The sequence below is a fragment of the Polistes dominula genome, unplaced genomic scaffold (assembly GCF_049000335.1).
Source record: "Polistes dominula isolate Pdom_NZ unplaced genomic scaffold, Pdom_raw_medaka contig_28, whole genome shotgun sequence".
NCBI lineage: Eukaryota > Metazoa > Arthropoda > Insecta > Hymenoptera > Vespidae > Polistes > Polistes dominula.
In genome coordinates, this window is record NW_028300879.1 from 353099 (window position 1) to 367571 (window position 14473).

Sequence of the window (14473 nt, forward strand, 5' to 3'; positions counted from 1 at the left end):
ATACATTCCTCTTTCTCTTTCTTTCTTTCTTTCTTTCTTTCTTTCTTTCTTTCTTTCTTTCTTTCTGTGTACAATCATATTGCTCGCATTTCAAATAAAAATCTACTCTTACATGTCCCTTTTTCATGAAAACATTAGCAAACGTATCTTCCACTTGAGTTTATCGTAGCATGCAATTTTCTTTTATCAAATCTGAAAGTACCTAATGATTATAAACCCAAAATGTATGATATGCAAATTCTCCCCAAAGTACTATAAATAATAAAAATAAAATATGATTAACCCTTTGACTGCGGAGTGCTAACATTTTGCATTCGCTACTCGCCCGGAGAAAGTGAATTTCACGGGATGTCTAATAGCGTTGTTCGCAGCTAAAGGATTAAATATATAATGTTATTGCTTGTGCATATATTTATATATGTATAGGTATTTTTGTTTTTAAACCTCGTCAATTTTAATATAAATGATGTCAAAAAATCGTATTAACACGAATAGCGTTAAAATAATAAAAATCATCGATACTGATAAATAAATATGTTTCTTTTATTTTTTTTGTTGAGACTTAAATCAATAATAGCTACCGTCTCATACTCGTAAATAGTTTTTTTTGTTTTTTTTTTTTTTTTCAGTATAAAATGATATACTACGTCTACGCTCGTTTCATTTAATGACTTATGTAATATTGTATAATCATTAAAAAATTCATGATATATTGCCTTCTCATTTAAAACACGATGAATTTTGATTCGTCGAACGTTGAGTTACATTACGAATAGTTTGGGGACAGATTTTGATTCGAGGAAGTGGAAAAATGGACGCGATAATTTAATTATCGATTATAATCGTTCAGACAATTTAACTTTGATGTCAAATATACATTTTACTCGCGCGAAAGTTAATTTAAAATTACAAAAGAATGAAGATTCGTTTGCATCTTCAAAGTGTAAAAATGGTTCGTCGCCATCTGATACAAAGAAACCGATGATTTTAATCGGTAATATCACATTGTCGTACCAAACGAAGAATTATGATCTAGGAAAAAAAGACAATCTTCGTCTTCATCTTCTTCGTCATTTCTCTATAAATGCATTGGAATTATTTTTTTTATATGAATAAAAAAAAGAATATATAAACAGTTTTGTTTAAAAACACATATGTCAAATCAACGATGTATAATGTATAATGCTCTAGGTAGGTAATTATTTGAAAATATTGAAAATCCTCAATATCGTCTTATCGTCGGTAGCAATCGAAAGTAGATATACCTAGTAATATCGTCATATTATTTTTTTCTTTTGTTTTTATCATATTGTTATACTCGAAATTCAAATGAATTATAAATACCTAGTTTAATTCGTCATCGCTATGACAAAAAAAGTATGTAAGTATATAAGTAGTATATACTTTCGAAATCGACGTGTCGACTAAATGCACAGCCCTGTTGGTCCTTGAGAGAAAAAGAATCTCGAAAAAAAAAAAAAACGCATTGCCCTTATAAAAACAACGTCTATATGCAATTAGTATTGCTGTCCTAGTACTATAATAATACGAACAAACAATCGTATTGATCGTTTGATTTTTATCGCCAATGGATGATAAATATTATTTCTGAACTCTCGAAAGATTCTTAATTTCAACTTCGTCTCGTGACATTTATCTCTTTCCCTCTCATCATTCCTAATCTGCTTCTTAGTTCATTGTCGAATAATCGATTCGTCGATTTAAAACATTTTACTCAACAGTAACGGATTTTGCCAAATTGCGTGGACAATCGACGTTACAACCACGCAAAACTGCGATATGAAAAGATAATAGTTGCATAGGAATAACTGTGAGAATACCCTGAAGGCAGTCAACAGTTTTTGGTATTTCGAGTGCCTTGTAAGCGAAAGATTTTGTTTCTTTGTCACCTTCCTCGCAAATAACGATAGGTTTTCCTTCGCGTGCCGTTACTTGCTGTAGAGCGTTCATACATTTCTAAAGAAACAATTAATGACATTAATATTATATAAGATTCGGAAAGAAAATAGATTGAAATAATTGTAAATTTACCACGTATACAGGATCTCTCATAACTATCATGATTACGGGCATGGAATCATCGACTAAAGCCAAGGGACCGTGTTTTAATTCACCCGCCATGATACCTTCGCTGTGCATGTAAGTCAATTCTTTCACTTTCTGTAAAAGAAAAAATGCGATCTCAAGTAGCTCTCGATTAGATGTATATCACATGCTACATTCTATAAAGAAATTAGTCTTACCAAAGCACCTTCCATGCACGTGGCAAAATTGTATCCTCTACCCATGATCAAAAGAGATTTATGTTGGAACAAGGACTTTGCCAATTCCTTGACTTCATCGTCCAATTTCAATACCTCGCGAATCAATTTGTCCAAATTCTTCAATCCTTCGATGATCTGTATCAAGTATGCATCGAATGAAATCTTCCCAAAAATCTTGCAATAAGATTTGAATAATATAAATGACGATGATATAAATAAAAAAATACCTGTTGACGTCTGGAACCGAGAGAGATTCTATCCTCGCTCATAACTAATGCAAACATTACCAAGGATATAAACTGAGATGTGTATGCTTTGGTACTGGCTACACCAATTTCAGGACCAGCGTTAATGTGTACACCGCAATGCGATTCGCGACAAATACTACTGCCAACGGTATTCGTAATACCAACGATCAAAGCACCTCGACCTTTGCAATATCTTAGTGCCATTAAAGTGTCGGCAGTTTCGCCAGATTGCGAAATGAAGAAACATACGTCGTCGCGAAAAACTGGAGTATTTCTATCCAAAAAGTCTGACGCCAACTCGACCATTACTGGAAGTTCAGTTAATTCTTCGAGTAATTGTCTCGTTGCAATGGCTGAATGATAACTCGTACCACAACCGATGAGCATTAATCGTCTGCATCTTTTTATCTCAGGAATGTAATCCTACAAAAAAATGTATGCATGTTAGATTGCATATTGCATCTTATAAATGCAAGGAAAAGAAAAATACAAAAGTATACCTTGATACCACCTAGGGTGACAGAGTTGTCTTGGAAATTCAAACGACCTCTCATCGTATTCACCACGGATTCTGGTTGTTCGAAGATTTCCTTCTGCATAAAATATTGGTAGTTACCCTTCATGATCTGTTGGATTTCCATTTTAAGGGTAGTGATCTCCCTTGCGTGAGGATCATCCAAATAACGACGCAATCGATGGATACTGAGGGCTCCTTCCTTTACAGCAGCCACATCGTCGTCCTTCGAAAAAAAAAAACAACATTCCAAAATATTGTATTCTTTTTCTCGTCAAATGAAAATCATTTAGGGAGATAAAAAAGAAATACCTCAAGGAAGATAACACGATTGGTATGTTCGATCACAGCACTGGCATCGGATGCAAAAAAGTATTCCACCTCTTTATCTTCCAAGGGTTGAAATTCGGATGTACTGTCGCTTCTTGGTATAACAGGAAGCTCGGCATTACGTCCATGAGGACGATGATCTAATTTTTGATAATTTATACATTAGTCATTTGAAATTGGATTTATTTTACGAAAATCATTCGATTCATTCATTTATGTTCAAGTCGTTTTGTTTCATTTTATAACATATGCGTATCCTCCTTCCCTCTTTAATTGCATTTAACTCAAAAGTAATAATAAATGTTATCGAGAGTGAAGATAAGATAAAAAATAATAATAGTTTATTAAACGATTGGAAATCGCATTGTCGTGCAAACGATTTCATCAAATTTATATGCGAGTATATGTATTAAATAATCGTTTACAAGTGACCAATAAGATTTACATATATATATATATATATATGTAAACAAAACGAGATATTTAAAAAAGACCATCTGGATGAATTGTTCATTGAAATGATTTTAATTTTTCTATTAACATTAACAATCGAATTATTCAAATGGCCTGTTTGAAATATCTCACTCCATATATGCATTTGAAATATATATATATATGCATTGATGTATTTACAGAGAAAGAGCATGATAATTTACCAGTTAGTCTACTTAGTTGTTTCGCCGCTTTTCTTCTTTCGTTAAGCCCAACACCAGGCCGACTCGTAACGTGACAGGCATAATAACTTAACGATATATAATATCGCTTTATATAAGGTATTTATCAAATAATGCTTAAACATTCTATATGTACGTAATATGGATTATCAGTGTGTTATACTTCACCGATTAGTTACAAACCATTATCGGATGAAACGAAGCGTAATAATGCTGATACATATATGTAATAAAAAGTACAGTGTCCTTTTTCTTTTCTTCTTTTCATATATTTTAACAACTCACCAATCGTGACTAATTTAAATCCTTTTTAATCATCACTATTATTCCATGAACCATGAAATAGTCATTAAGAAACCAAAATATGTGAGCGAATGTGAGATCATGGTTATTAGCGGGGCCAATTAAGTACATAGCTGTTTTCGTGCATTTCCCATGGGTTGTTCGTTTGGTCAATGAATACGAAATGATACCCTTAACCAACTGAACAATTAAACAAACAAACAAACAAACAAACAAGCAACAACAGAAGCATAAACTTTAATGAAAATATGATATACCTGTAGACGAGGTGTCACCTTCTGCACGGAGTAAATTGTCGAGAGGGGGAAACGAAAAAGAAAACAAAATCATTAGTTAAATAAATCAAATACAAATTTGGGAGAGTGATATATACCACAGGGTGGTCAAACAAAATTGTGTATCGCTATAAAAAAAAAAATAATCATACAAATAAAAAATAATAATTAAGAAAACAAATAAGAGGGGGAAAATAGAAAAAAAGAACACACAGAGAGCAGGCGAGTATGCATCGATCGAGTAACACAGAACGCATGTATATTCCAAGAATTAACTAAAAGTAAAAAAGGAAAAAAATAATAAATAAAAGATTTGTATGTAAGCGTTGGCAGTGTCCATGATATAGATAAATCATTCAAAATTATGTCAGGAATCCTCAAACTGTAATAACGAACATTGAAATAATACCTGTAAAATAATAACGATACAAAATTTCGAATTGTTCGATATATTGCATGGTATAAAAAAGAAAAATATTTTGTCGTTTAAGGATTCCTAATGTTACTTACATCATACGCGTGTAACATCATATCTACTTATGCACACGTGTATGCGTGTATGTAATACATGTATTTATGTCGAATCAAGCCAAAGCTTTTTACAAAGAGCAAAAACAGAGTTATTTATAATGGATAGAACATATACCTTTGCTCGCGAGTTGTGGGTCATCTGTTTGGGATGAAAAGTTGTAGAACAAAACCGGAAGAAGATGTTCATGCAAAAGAAACACTCGTATAATATCCACATTAAAAATTCAATCGAGTAGAAGAAGTCTGCGTGCAGTTTTGACGATTTACAACATAAGATTACAAAGAAGAAAATCAAGAAAAAAAAAGAAGAAGAAGAAGAAGAAATAAATATAATGAGTATTATACAGTAGTCGTGCAATTTGTTTTCGTGATAAAATCTGGCATAATCAAGATGACCAAATCGTTAATTTGTTATTTGTTATACCAATGCAACAACGTAGCTTAACAAATATAACAAGAATCATTGTTTATTTTATGTTAAAAAAAAAAAAAAAAAAAAAAAAAACACATACCAATTATTACGTTATTTGATTGAAGAAAATATAATATTATAGAAATAGAAATCGTTATTTGTAAAATACATTAGAAGACAATCACGGTGTTAGTATCGTCGTTTTCGTTGATAATAATCGCGTGTTTGAAATAAGCATTTCTAATTAGTTACGAATCAAAGTTAAAAGGAAAGTGAAATCCCACAGAAAATTATTATACGTACTACATGCAAATATGAACGACGACGATCTTCGATCTAATTGTAAGTTACGGTGTTACATATAATAAAGAGTATTAGGATTTAGATTTATTACAATAAAAGGAATAACTGGTAAATATATAATTGTATAGTAGATTACCTCACCTTTTCAAACGGCTCACCTTTGTTCTTCGTTTTTTAACAAATATCGAATAATAACCATAGGTAATTAAATGATAACGAATAATAATCAAGAAAAATAAAAAATACTATCTTATTGGGTAATCCAATATTTCTCATGACACAGTTTACTCGCGCGATACTTATGCTGATGTATCGTCGTTTCGATTTCATCTCGTGCAAGTACATACATTCATATGTAAACTTTATCTATTAACGAAAGAAGAGACCATCTCGGTTGACTCACCTTTGCCATATAAAATGGGCACATGATCGGTAGCCAATCTCGTTTTCGTCTTGATACCAACTAGAAGGGGTGAACCTCTTCTCGTAGCTACGCACTCGCCGGGGAAATGTTTACTCTTGAAACACAATGCAAAAGCTCCTTCCTACGACAAACCATATGTGAGTAAGACTTTACATAGCATAAACGCGTATTCCTGTTTATTACGAATTTTAGCGCAATTAAATGTATTATTTTATAATAAAAAAAAAAAACAGTTACGCGCGTGATGATACTTACTATTTGTTGTACAACTTGTTCGACAAGTTCACGGAAAGAATATCCTGGATGAATAATCCAAAGATGGTGAATTAATTTAGCAATAACTTCGGTATCTGTTTCACTCTCGAAAGCGTATCCTCTTTGCTCGAGTAATGTTTTGACTTCTTTGTAATTCGTCACGATACCTATTCAAAAAAAAAAAAAAATAATTTTCCCCTTCCCCGTATCTTTTTTTAAAATACGAATTCAAAATATTACCATTGTGAACAACGACGAATCCATGTTCAAAATCGGATCGTTGCGGATGAGAATTAACTTCGGATGGTACACCATGAGTGGCCCAACGAGTGTGAGCAATACCAACATGACTATCGGTTTTAGATTCAAAATCAACGTCTGTACCTGCAAACAAATCAATTCTTATAAGAAAACGTATTTGATGCATTCGTCGAGAGCTATTACGTGTCGATAAATAAGGCGATACGATGACGTTGTCCTTCGATAGTGTGAAAGGGAAAAAAAAGAGCAAATGTCGCTACTTACGATTAAAGATTTCTTCTTCGAGTGCCTTGACCTTTCCTTGCTTCTTGATGACGGAAATATCTCTTCCTCCTGCTGTATCAAGGGCAACGCCTGAAAATCATTTTATTATCATTTTGTACGTATTACAATAAATTTCATATCCGATGATGATAAAAAGTTGAATGATCTTTAATACTCGCGAATTGAAGGAGAAATTTGATAAGAAAAATACTAAAGCCACGATACGAGTATCTGTAGAAGGTAAATCAACGTTGGTCCTACTTATTATTACTAAATAAGTGAAATGAACAGGAAATACAAGGACGCGTTGCATTCGATAGATCGTGTTACATGTTATAAATGTTATTGCTTAAACCACTAAATGAAATTTTAGATTACTTATATGACTGTAGTTTATATTTACAAGATGTTTCAATATACTCGTATGTGTGCAATGCTGCGGTTGCGAATACTACTGTAATTCACTGTATACATGAAATATATTTCATTTATGTATATATATGATTTAAAAAGTTACATTATAAGAGAAGAGAGAGAATAAGTAATGAATTACCTGCAGAATCATATCCACGATATTCCAATCTTTTCAATCCACCTACGAGAAGTTCCAAAATCTCCTTTCTACTCTTCGGCGTGAGATAGTTGAGATAAGCAAATATTCCTGTAAATTAGAAAAATTCATAATTAGCGGCATACAATGAAGTGTTCCTATCGTTAAAAAAGAAAAAGAAAATATTTAGATGGGACACCCTGTATATTTGTACGTATAAGTGTATGCATATGTACATCGAGGGTAATGTAAAGAGTAGGAAAATATCGACCCGTACCACTCGTTGCTGCGCCAACTTTTACAATATACTTTTATTAAAGGACTTCAAATTCAATTTTTAATTGGAAAGCTTTATTTTGTAAGAAATTCTTTGAAAAATATCATCAAATTCCATATAAATAAAAGTATTTTTCGTATCGGAAATCTGTCATGGTTAGGAAGATCTTTTCGATAGTAGATATGAGAAAGTGGAATTCGATTTATCGAAGCGAGGAGGGGGGGGGGGAGTCTTGGACAACATTCTGGAATGATAAACGGTTACTCCTTTTCTTCTTGTTATTTGTATTTGATTTCATCGATTGTAAATACTTTAAAAGTGTGAGAACAAAGGCCAACGTGAAATAGCAGACACTTTTTTCAAAGTGTGAAAAAGTCGATGCCCATGAGAGAGCATTAAAACAAGTATACATGCATATGCCATGTATACATGTGTACGAGTGTAAGGTAAAACACCTCTAACAAAGACACGTTTGGGTGCGTTAGTGAAAGGGAAAGCTCGAGGATTCGAAGGAGATTTTATGTTAGCCGAAACTATACACAACACGCAAAAAGAACCATGTTTCATTCTTTATGATAAATCAATTATTTATAAATGCATTCAATGAAAATTATTTTAACCCTTTCACACCGGCTAGAACATATGCTGTCCCAATCGGGAAAATTTGTCAATCAATTGAAAACTCAATTGTGAAATCACTAAACATAAAGTGGATAAAGTTTCCAACATAAAAGTTGGAAAGAGAAATGAACTGATCTTTGTAATGGGACGCACTCGGACTGATTTTTCGCCGTATTGAAAGGGTTAAATCCTAAGAAATAGAATTTTGTTTTTCTTTTGTAAAGAAAAAAAAAAATAAATAAAAATAAAACACAAATGTTAAAACTTACCCCCGCTGGTCATGACGGTAGTAAAAGATTATAAAAAAAATATAATTATATCGTTAAATTTAAATGATATTTGTAATCAAATGGAATGTATATGTATACTCTTCCTTCCGCGTGTCTTGTCTAACCAGATCTAATCAATTCCGTTGGGAAAGGTGATAATAATGGTTAACAATCGTGTCAATCGCTAACGATTGAAAAGCTTTTGTAATCGTACACTCGAGTAAGGCGATAGAAGAAAAAGAATTTTCTTCTCCCCTATAGCGTAGAACGATATGTCTTATCAATAATAACATTATCATCCAGTCGTATCGATCGTCAACGAACAAATCTTCTAATATGAAATAATAATTATTATCATTATTGTTGTGATCGCTAATACTCGCGGCAGCTTAGGTACACTAGAATTAATCATAGCAATTTCCCGGATATGACTTTTATTTCTAATAAGTGAAAGATAAATACGAGTAAGGTTTTATGAAACTAGATAAAAGTATACATCATACATGTCTCGTCGAATAGATACAATCGTTAGAAAAATGAATTGAACTTGTCGGAGGAGGCTTGAGGAAATCAAATTTTGCAAGGATTCAAAGGATATATGCTCGTTTGCTAGGTTCAGAGTTGAATAACCTGAAAGAAGTATTTCGGCGCGACGAACCCAAAGACGAACTTGACCTTCCGACCTACTAACATAAAATACTTTCAATGGTCGCCAAAGACAAAAAGGGTATTATAAATGATGAAAAAATCATTGTTCCAAAATTAGCATAAAAGAAAAAATAAGTTAGCGTATTAACCTTTAATACACCTTTTGCAAAGTGAATAATCCTGTATAGGATCTGAAACTAGTCGTTGACGTTGGAGATACAGCTATAGAACACGATCGAGTGAAAGTTTGGTCGCGCATAGCCGAAACCGAAGGAGCTTGCTACCGTGACATTTGGATTATACACCCAACGAACGAACAACACAAGCAAAACTCCGTTGTCGAGGCTGGTGTGTGTCCCATGTATCTTGCAAACGACTGGAAACCACTTGGAATTCTTATATTTATGCATTATTTCTTTCTTTTACCTCGTGACTGACCAACCGAACGAACGACCGGGAATTCCAAAAGCAAATTGTTGTTTGGCTAAATCGTTGACATTTTTCGGGATCAACTTTGATCAACTTTTTTTCAAATGGAAAAACCTGATACGAACAATAAAAAAATAAAACAATAAAATTTGTATTCTATTTTAATTTGAACAACAAGAAAATATCAAATATCCTTAATAGAAAGAACATTTACAAAGAGAAAAAAAAACGTAAAATGCAACAGACATAAATATCAATGAAATGTCAATGAAATCTATTCTTACAAATAGAACACACACCTCTTATTTATATATTTATAAGAGTTAAACCCAGGAGATCCGTGAATTAAAGTATTAATAAGTAATCTTGTCGACATACTATCGTCGTATTTCTTATTTCAAACATAAAGAAACGTGTATGATGAAATTTTCTGCAAAGAAAGTTAGTTCACTTAGGTATCATTTTTGTATAACTGTATAGATGCATTTATTCGCACTTACATCGATTTCTTGATTAAAAGAAAAGGTCACGAGCTTCGTCGGTCATTGATTTCGTTAACCTATCACTTACCAATTTCATAACACACGAATTAAATACAAATTACATTTCTTTTTTTGTACTCTCTCTTCTTTCTTTTTATCACTAATAATTTCATTATTTCATTAAAAGTTCATTTAGTTTATTTCAAGCAATTTCTCTTGATTACTTCATTTTATTTTTCATTGAAAATTTTTAATTGTAATGTATAAAGTATAAAAAGAAAAGTAATGCAACAAGTTGTACTTCTCTCGTGGGATGAATAATCCACCCATAATCGACCCATAATCGACCCATAATCGACCCATAATCCAGCCCTATTGACTTTAACCGAGAATAGGTTTGGCAATATGTGTCTCATTGGAAAAACCCCAAGATTTTGTAAATCCATGATAGAAAGTTAAGTATTTTTAAATTGCAGCTTTAAAGATTGCGTTAATGAATTAGTCATGAAATATTGGATTGACTGATATCGATTAGTCATTAGGCTTAATCAGCCATTACCAGGAATGAATCTTACGAAAAAAAGATTTTCATCTTTTAAGAGCACAAAAATTGAAAAAAAAAAAAAGAAACAAAATGATAAGTAAATGTATTTAACTTTTTCAATATTCCATCTGATTAAGTTTTCTATCTTCATTGATAACGAAATGCAAATATTACCAAAGTATCAAACGATTTGTTTTTTTCTTACATTACGATTTGATATTTTTTCGAAGAATGTCGGATACTATGAAAATACTTTCGCTTATAGTAGAAACGATTGGGAACATCTTAATAAATGCTAACAACTATAAATCTTACGTAAGTTAATTTCGTAATTTCGTAATATCGTGATATTACTTTCAAGTTCTATCTTTCTCTCTCTTGGAAGAAAGAGAAAATTTGATGGAATATTAAAGAAAGTATTTGGAGTTTCATGATGATGATGATTAAAAATAAATGTCCACGAAACTTTCTCGTATATTAACAATTTTAGAGAACAATTATTCTTGAAAAAACATAATTAAAATTAATTGTATATATTGTACAGTACGTTTAACGTTAAAAATAGATCAACGTATAAATGTATACAGTGTGCATATGCATATAATATCGTTCATAATTCTTAGTTAATTCGTCGACTAATCGTTCACGGACGATAATGGACAATAATTTATGAAGTACACGTCAACAATTAATCAATGACGTGGATATTGTTCAATAGCCAACATCCGCAAATTTCTTTACCTTTTTTTTTTTTTCAAAACGTACATTGAAATAGAACAATTTAAAAAAATGAAAAAAAGAAAGAAGTAGATAATTCTTATCCGAAGGATATTTAATCAACTCGAGATATTTTTGAAAAGAAATATTTTTACTATCTTTACGAACGATGCTGATTCTTATCTAAACTCTAAATATATCTATATATATGCGCGTTTGACTGTTAAACATTCTTTTCTTCATTTTTTGTGTGTGTATCGACTTGAATAAATTAAACAAATATTTTTCGACAGTACATCTCAAACTTAAAGTTTACAAATTATTTTCTATACTTAACGCATTCGTCGCCATGGCACCGTATACCGGAGACGGACATGCTTCCCCAGGGGCCCCGTCACCGTATACGGTGACGCTCTTCTTCTTGAAATTATAGTATTTTTTATTGGAAAAACTTATCACATTTTCCATTTGGAAAGAAAATTATTTTCGGTAAATAAAAGATAGTTTGATATTTTATCATTTTCGATAAATAAATATTAGTTTGATATTTTATTATTTTCGGTAAATAAAATATAATATTCGGGTCGCATTGTTGATATTTCTACTTATCGCTTCTTTACGTTACGTAGGCGCGCCGACAGTCGAATTTTGGGCCTGACGAAAAACTCTACCGAAACGGTCGCATATTTGTAAAATTTACAAATATTATTATTACCTCGCTATCGATATAACAAATATTAGATCGATTTGTATTTGTTAATCGAATTTGTATATGTGTGCGTATTTTGATCGATGCGATTCGATTAGAAAAAAATTCTTGGAATGCAACTCGATATCTTTCAAACGAAGAATAAAAACATTCAATTAAAGTTCATTAGAGAAAACTATTTGATAACAAATCCCCATCGATAATGTTCCATAAATGATTTTTGTTCTATGTATAACTAACCTATTGTAATTTTCCTAAGTGTCAAAATTGCAATCGATCGTAGAAAGATCGATCGCTTTATCTTCGAGTTCTGTATTATCGAGTTCTTACGCGCGGGAGACAGAAAAAATGTTATATTGATAAAGACATATATATTTCTTGAGAACATAGTTGGACAGGTACAAGGACGATTCAATTGAAGATTATAAGAGAACTTTTAAATTGACATTTTTTATAATTACTTATAATAACATTTACTTTTACTTTGAAGTATAATGTATATATATATATATATATATATCGAATATAAATCGAAACAAACTAATAGACAAACGATTAACGTACACTTTCTAAAATTAAATTTCAAATGAATTAAATAACGTTATTTAAATTAGGAATTAATTAGTAATTATTTTGTCGACATTCATTACTTTAGTTCTCTCATATCTTCCGATTTAAAAAAAAAGGAAACTAACAGGTTTTTTCCTATTACCATAATGAAAAGATAAAGAGAGAGAGAGAGAGAGTAAAAGTGATAAAAATCGTAGATTGAAAAAAAAGAAAGTTCCATTAAGGCTTTCAGCAATCACGGCGATCGGTGAAGCACCATCGCGCGTAATACGCGTATTTAATTTGTCAAACAAAAATGAAGCTTTTACCGCCTACGCGACGCCTGTCATCGACTATCTCTCCCACGTTTTTCGCCAGTAGTTTATTTCAACTGATTTCAGAAGTGAAACAAGAGATAGATTGGCCTATTTCCATAAACACCGTTTTGTTCAAAAATATGAAATAATTGTAAAATACTGTTACTCACCGCACATGTTGTCGTAGTTGATATTTCAATTTGAATTCGATGCCAGTGAAAACGTGGCCCGGTTAAACACTGGACAAGTTACGATACGTTAAGGTAGGCGGTAATCCTTTGATTCCCGATTCTAGATAGGTCAACTCTTTCTCCAGCTGGCAGTTTAACGCGTGAATAAACACTAAGTCCCACTTGAAAAGACGGTCCAAGTTGGTCTGAGCCACGCGACACCGTTCAGCCCGCTCTTATGACACGGCTCGGCACGGCTCGGCACGACACGACACGACACGACGACGACGACACGGCACGACTCAACACGACTCGATACAAACACAAACACAAACACGCTCGCGCGCCGATACCGCTATCTTTTAACTGGATGCGCGCGCATCAACCGCCGCCCAGCCGGCACATCTTTTCTCTCTTTCCCACTTTCTGTCTCTCGATCCTCTTATATGGCTCCTATATTGTGTCTCCGTTTCTTTTTTTCAACAAAGAAAGTCATTTGCCTTGGTCATTCTCAACCTTTATGCCCTATCTTTTATCTATCTATCTCTCTCTTTTTCTCCCGCCCCCTTTCTCTCTCTCTCTCTCTCTCTCTCTCTCTCTCCCTTCCTTCGCCTTTCACCTTCGCCTTTCACTTCGTTTGCAAAGTGGTTGCGTCCGTATCATCGGAAAAACAACAGGCAGACTCTCTTTTAATGATATTAAGAATATATCGACTGTGTCTACAGTTTTATAATTAATGCCTCTTTCATTTAAGTCGTCGCCATCTTGAAATATATTAATCGACAAGAATTAGCCAGCGATAGATATTTTTTACTCAGAATACATATCCCTTTGTAAGATCGTTTGTTAATTAGTAATGTTCGATAATAAACAAAATGTGGTGTAATTCGAGATAAGAGTAAAGATCGTTCATGCTCCATTTGCAATTTTCTCGCGAATATTTTCTCCACCGAACTGCCATCCGCGTCTTCTCGTAGAGAACTGTACAGAGAGGATAAGTAATTATCGACGGTACTTCTAGAGCGCGCTATTGTCTGATACGCTCAATTGGCAATTGTTTCTTGTCGTTTCTGTCGGTAATGTAGTATACTAAACTTTTAATCGATCGTTTT

General features: G+C 32.6%; 1 protein-coding gene across 3 annotated transcripts; it reads right to left on the minus strand.

Moving 5' to 3' along the window:
* Positions 1–519: 519 nt before the first annotated feature.
* On the minus strand, positions 520–14312 carry Gfat2 (glucosamine-fructose-6-phosphate aminotransferase 2). Of its 3 annotated transcripts, XM_015324882.2 has the most exons (14): positions 13362–14312; positions 7633–7740; positions 7080–7169; positions 6795–6938; positions 6555–6721; positions 6279–6420; positions 5276–5299; positions 4612–4632; positions 3360–3517; positions 3034–3273; positions 2513–2956; positions 2265–2420; positions 2053–2181; positions 520–1977 (listed from the first exon to the last, which is right to left on the minus strand). In XM_015324882.2, the coding sequence occupies exons 1-14, from the start codon at positions 13366–13368 to the stop codon at positions 1732–1734; spliced, it is 2076 nt and encodes a 691-aa protein (XP_015180368.1). In that variant the 5' UTR covers positions 13369–14312; the 3' UTR covers positions 520–1731. The 3 variants fall into 3 exon arrangements, with proteins under 3 accessions (XP_015180368.1, XP_015180369.1, XP_015180371.1); XM_015324883.2 differs by lacking the exon at positions 4612–4632; XM_015324885.2 differs by lacking the exons at positions 4612–4632; positions 5276–5299 and having other exon boundaries at positions 13362–14310.
* Positions 14313–14473: the final 161 nt, after the last annotated feature.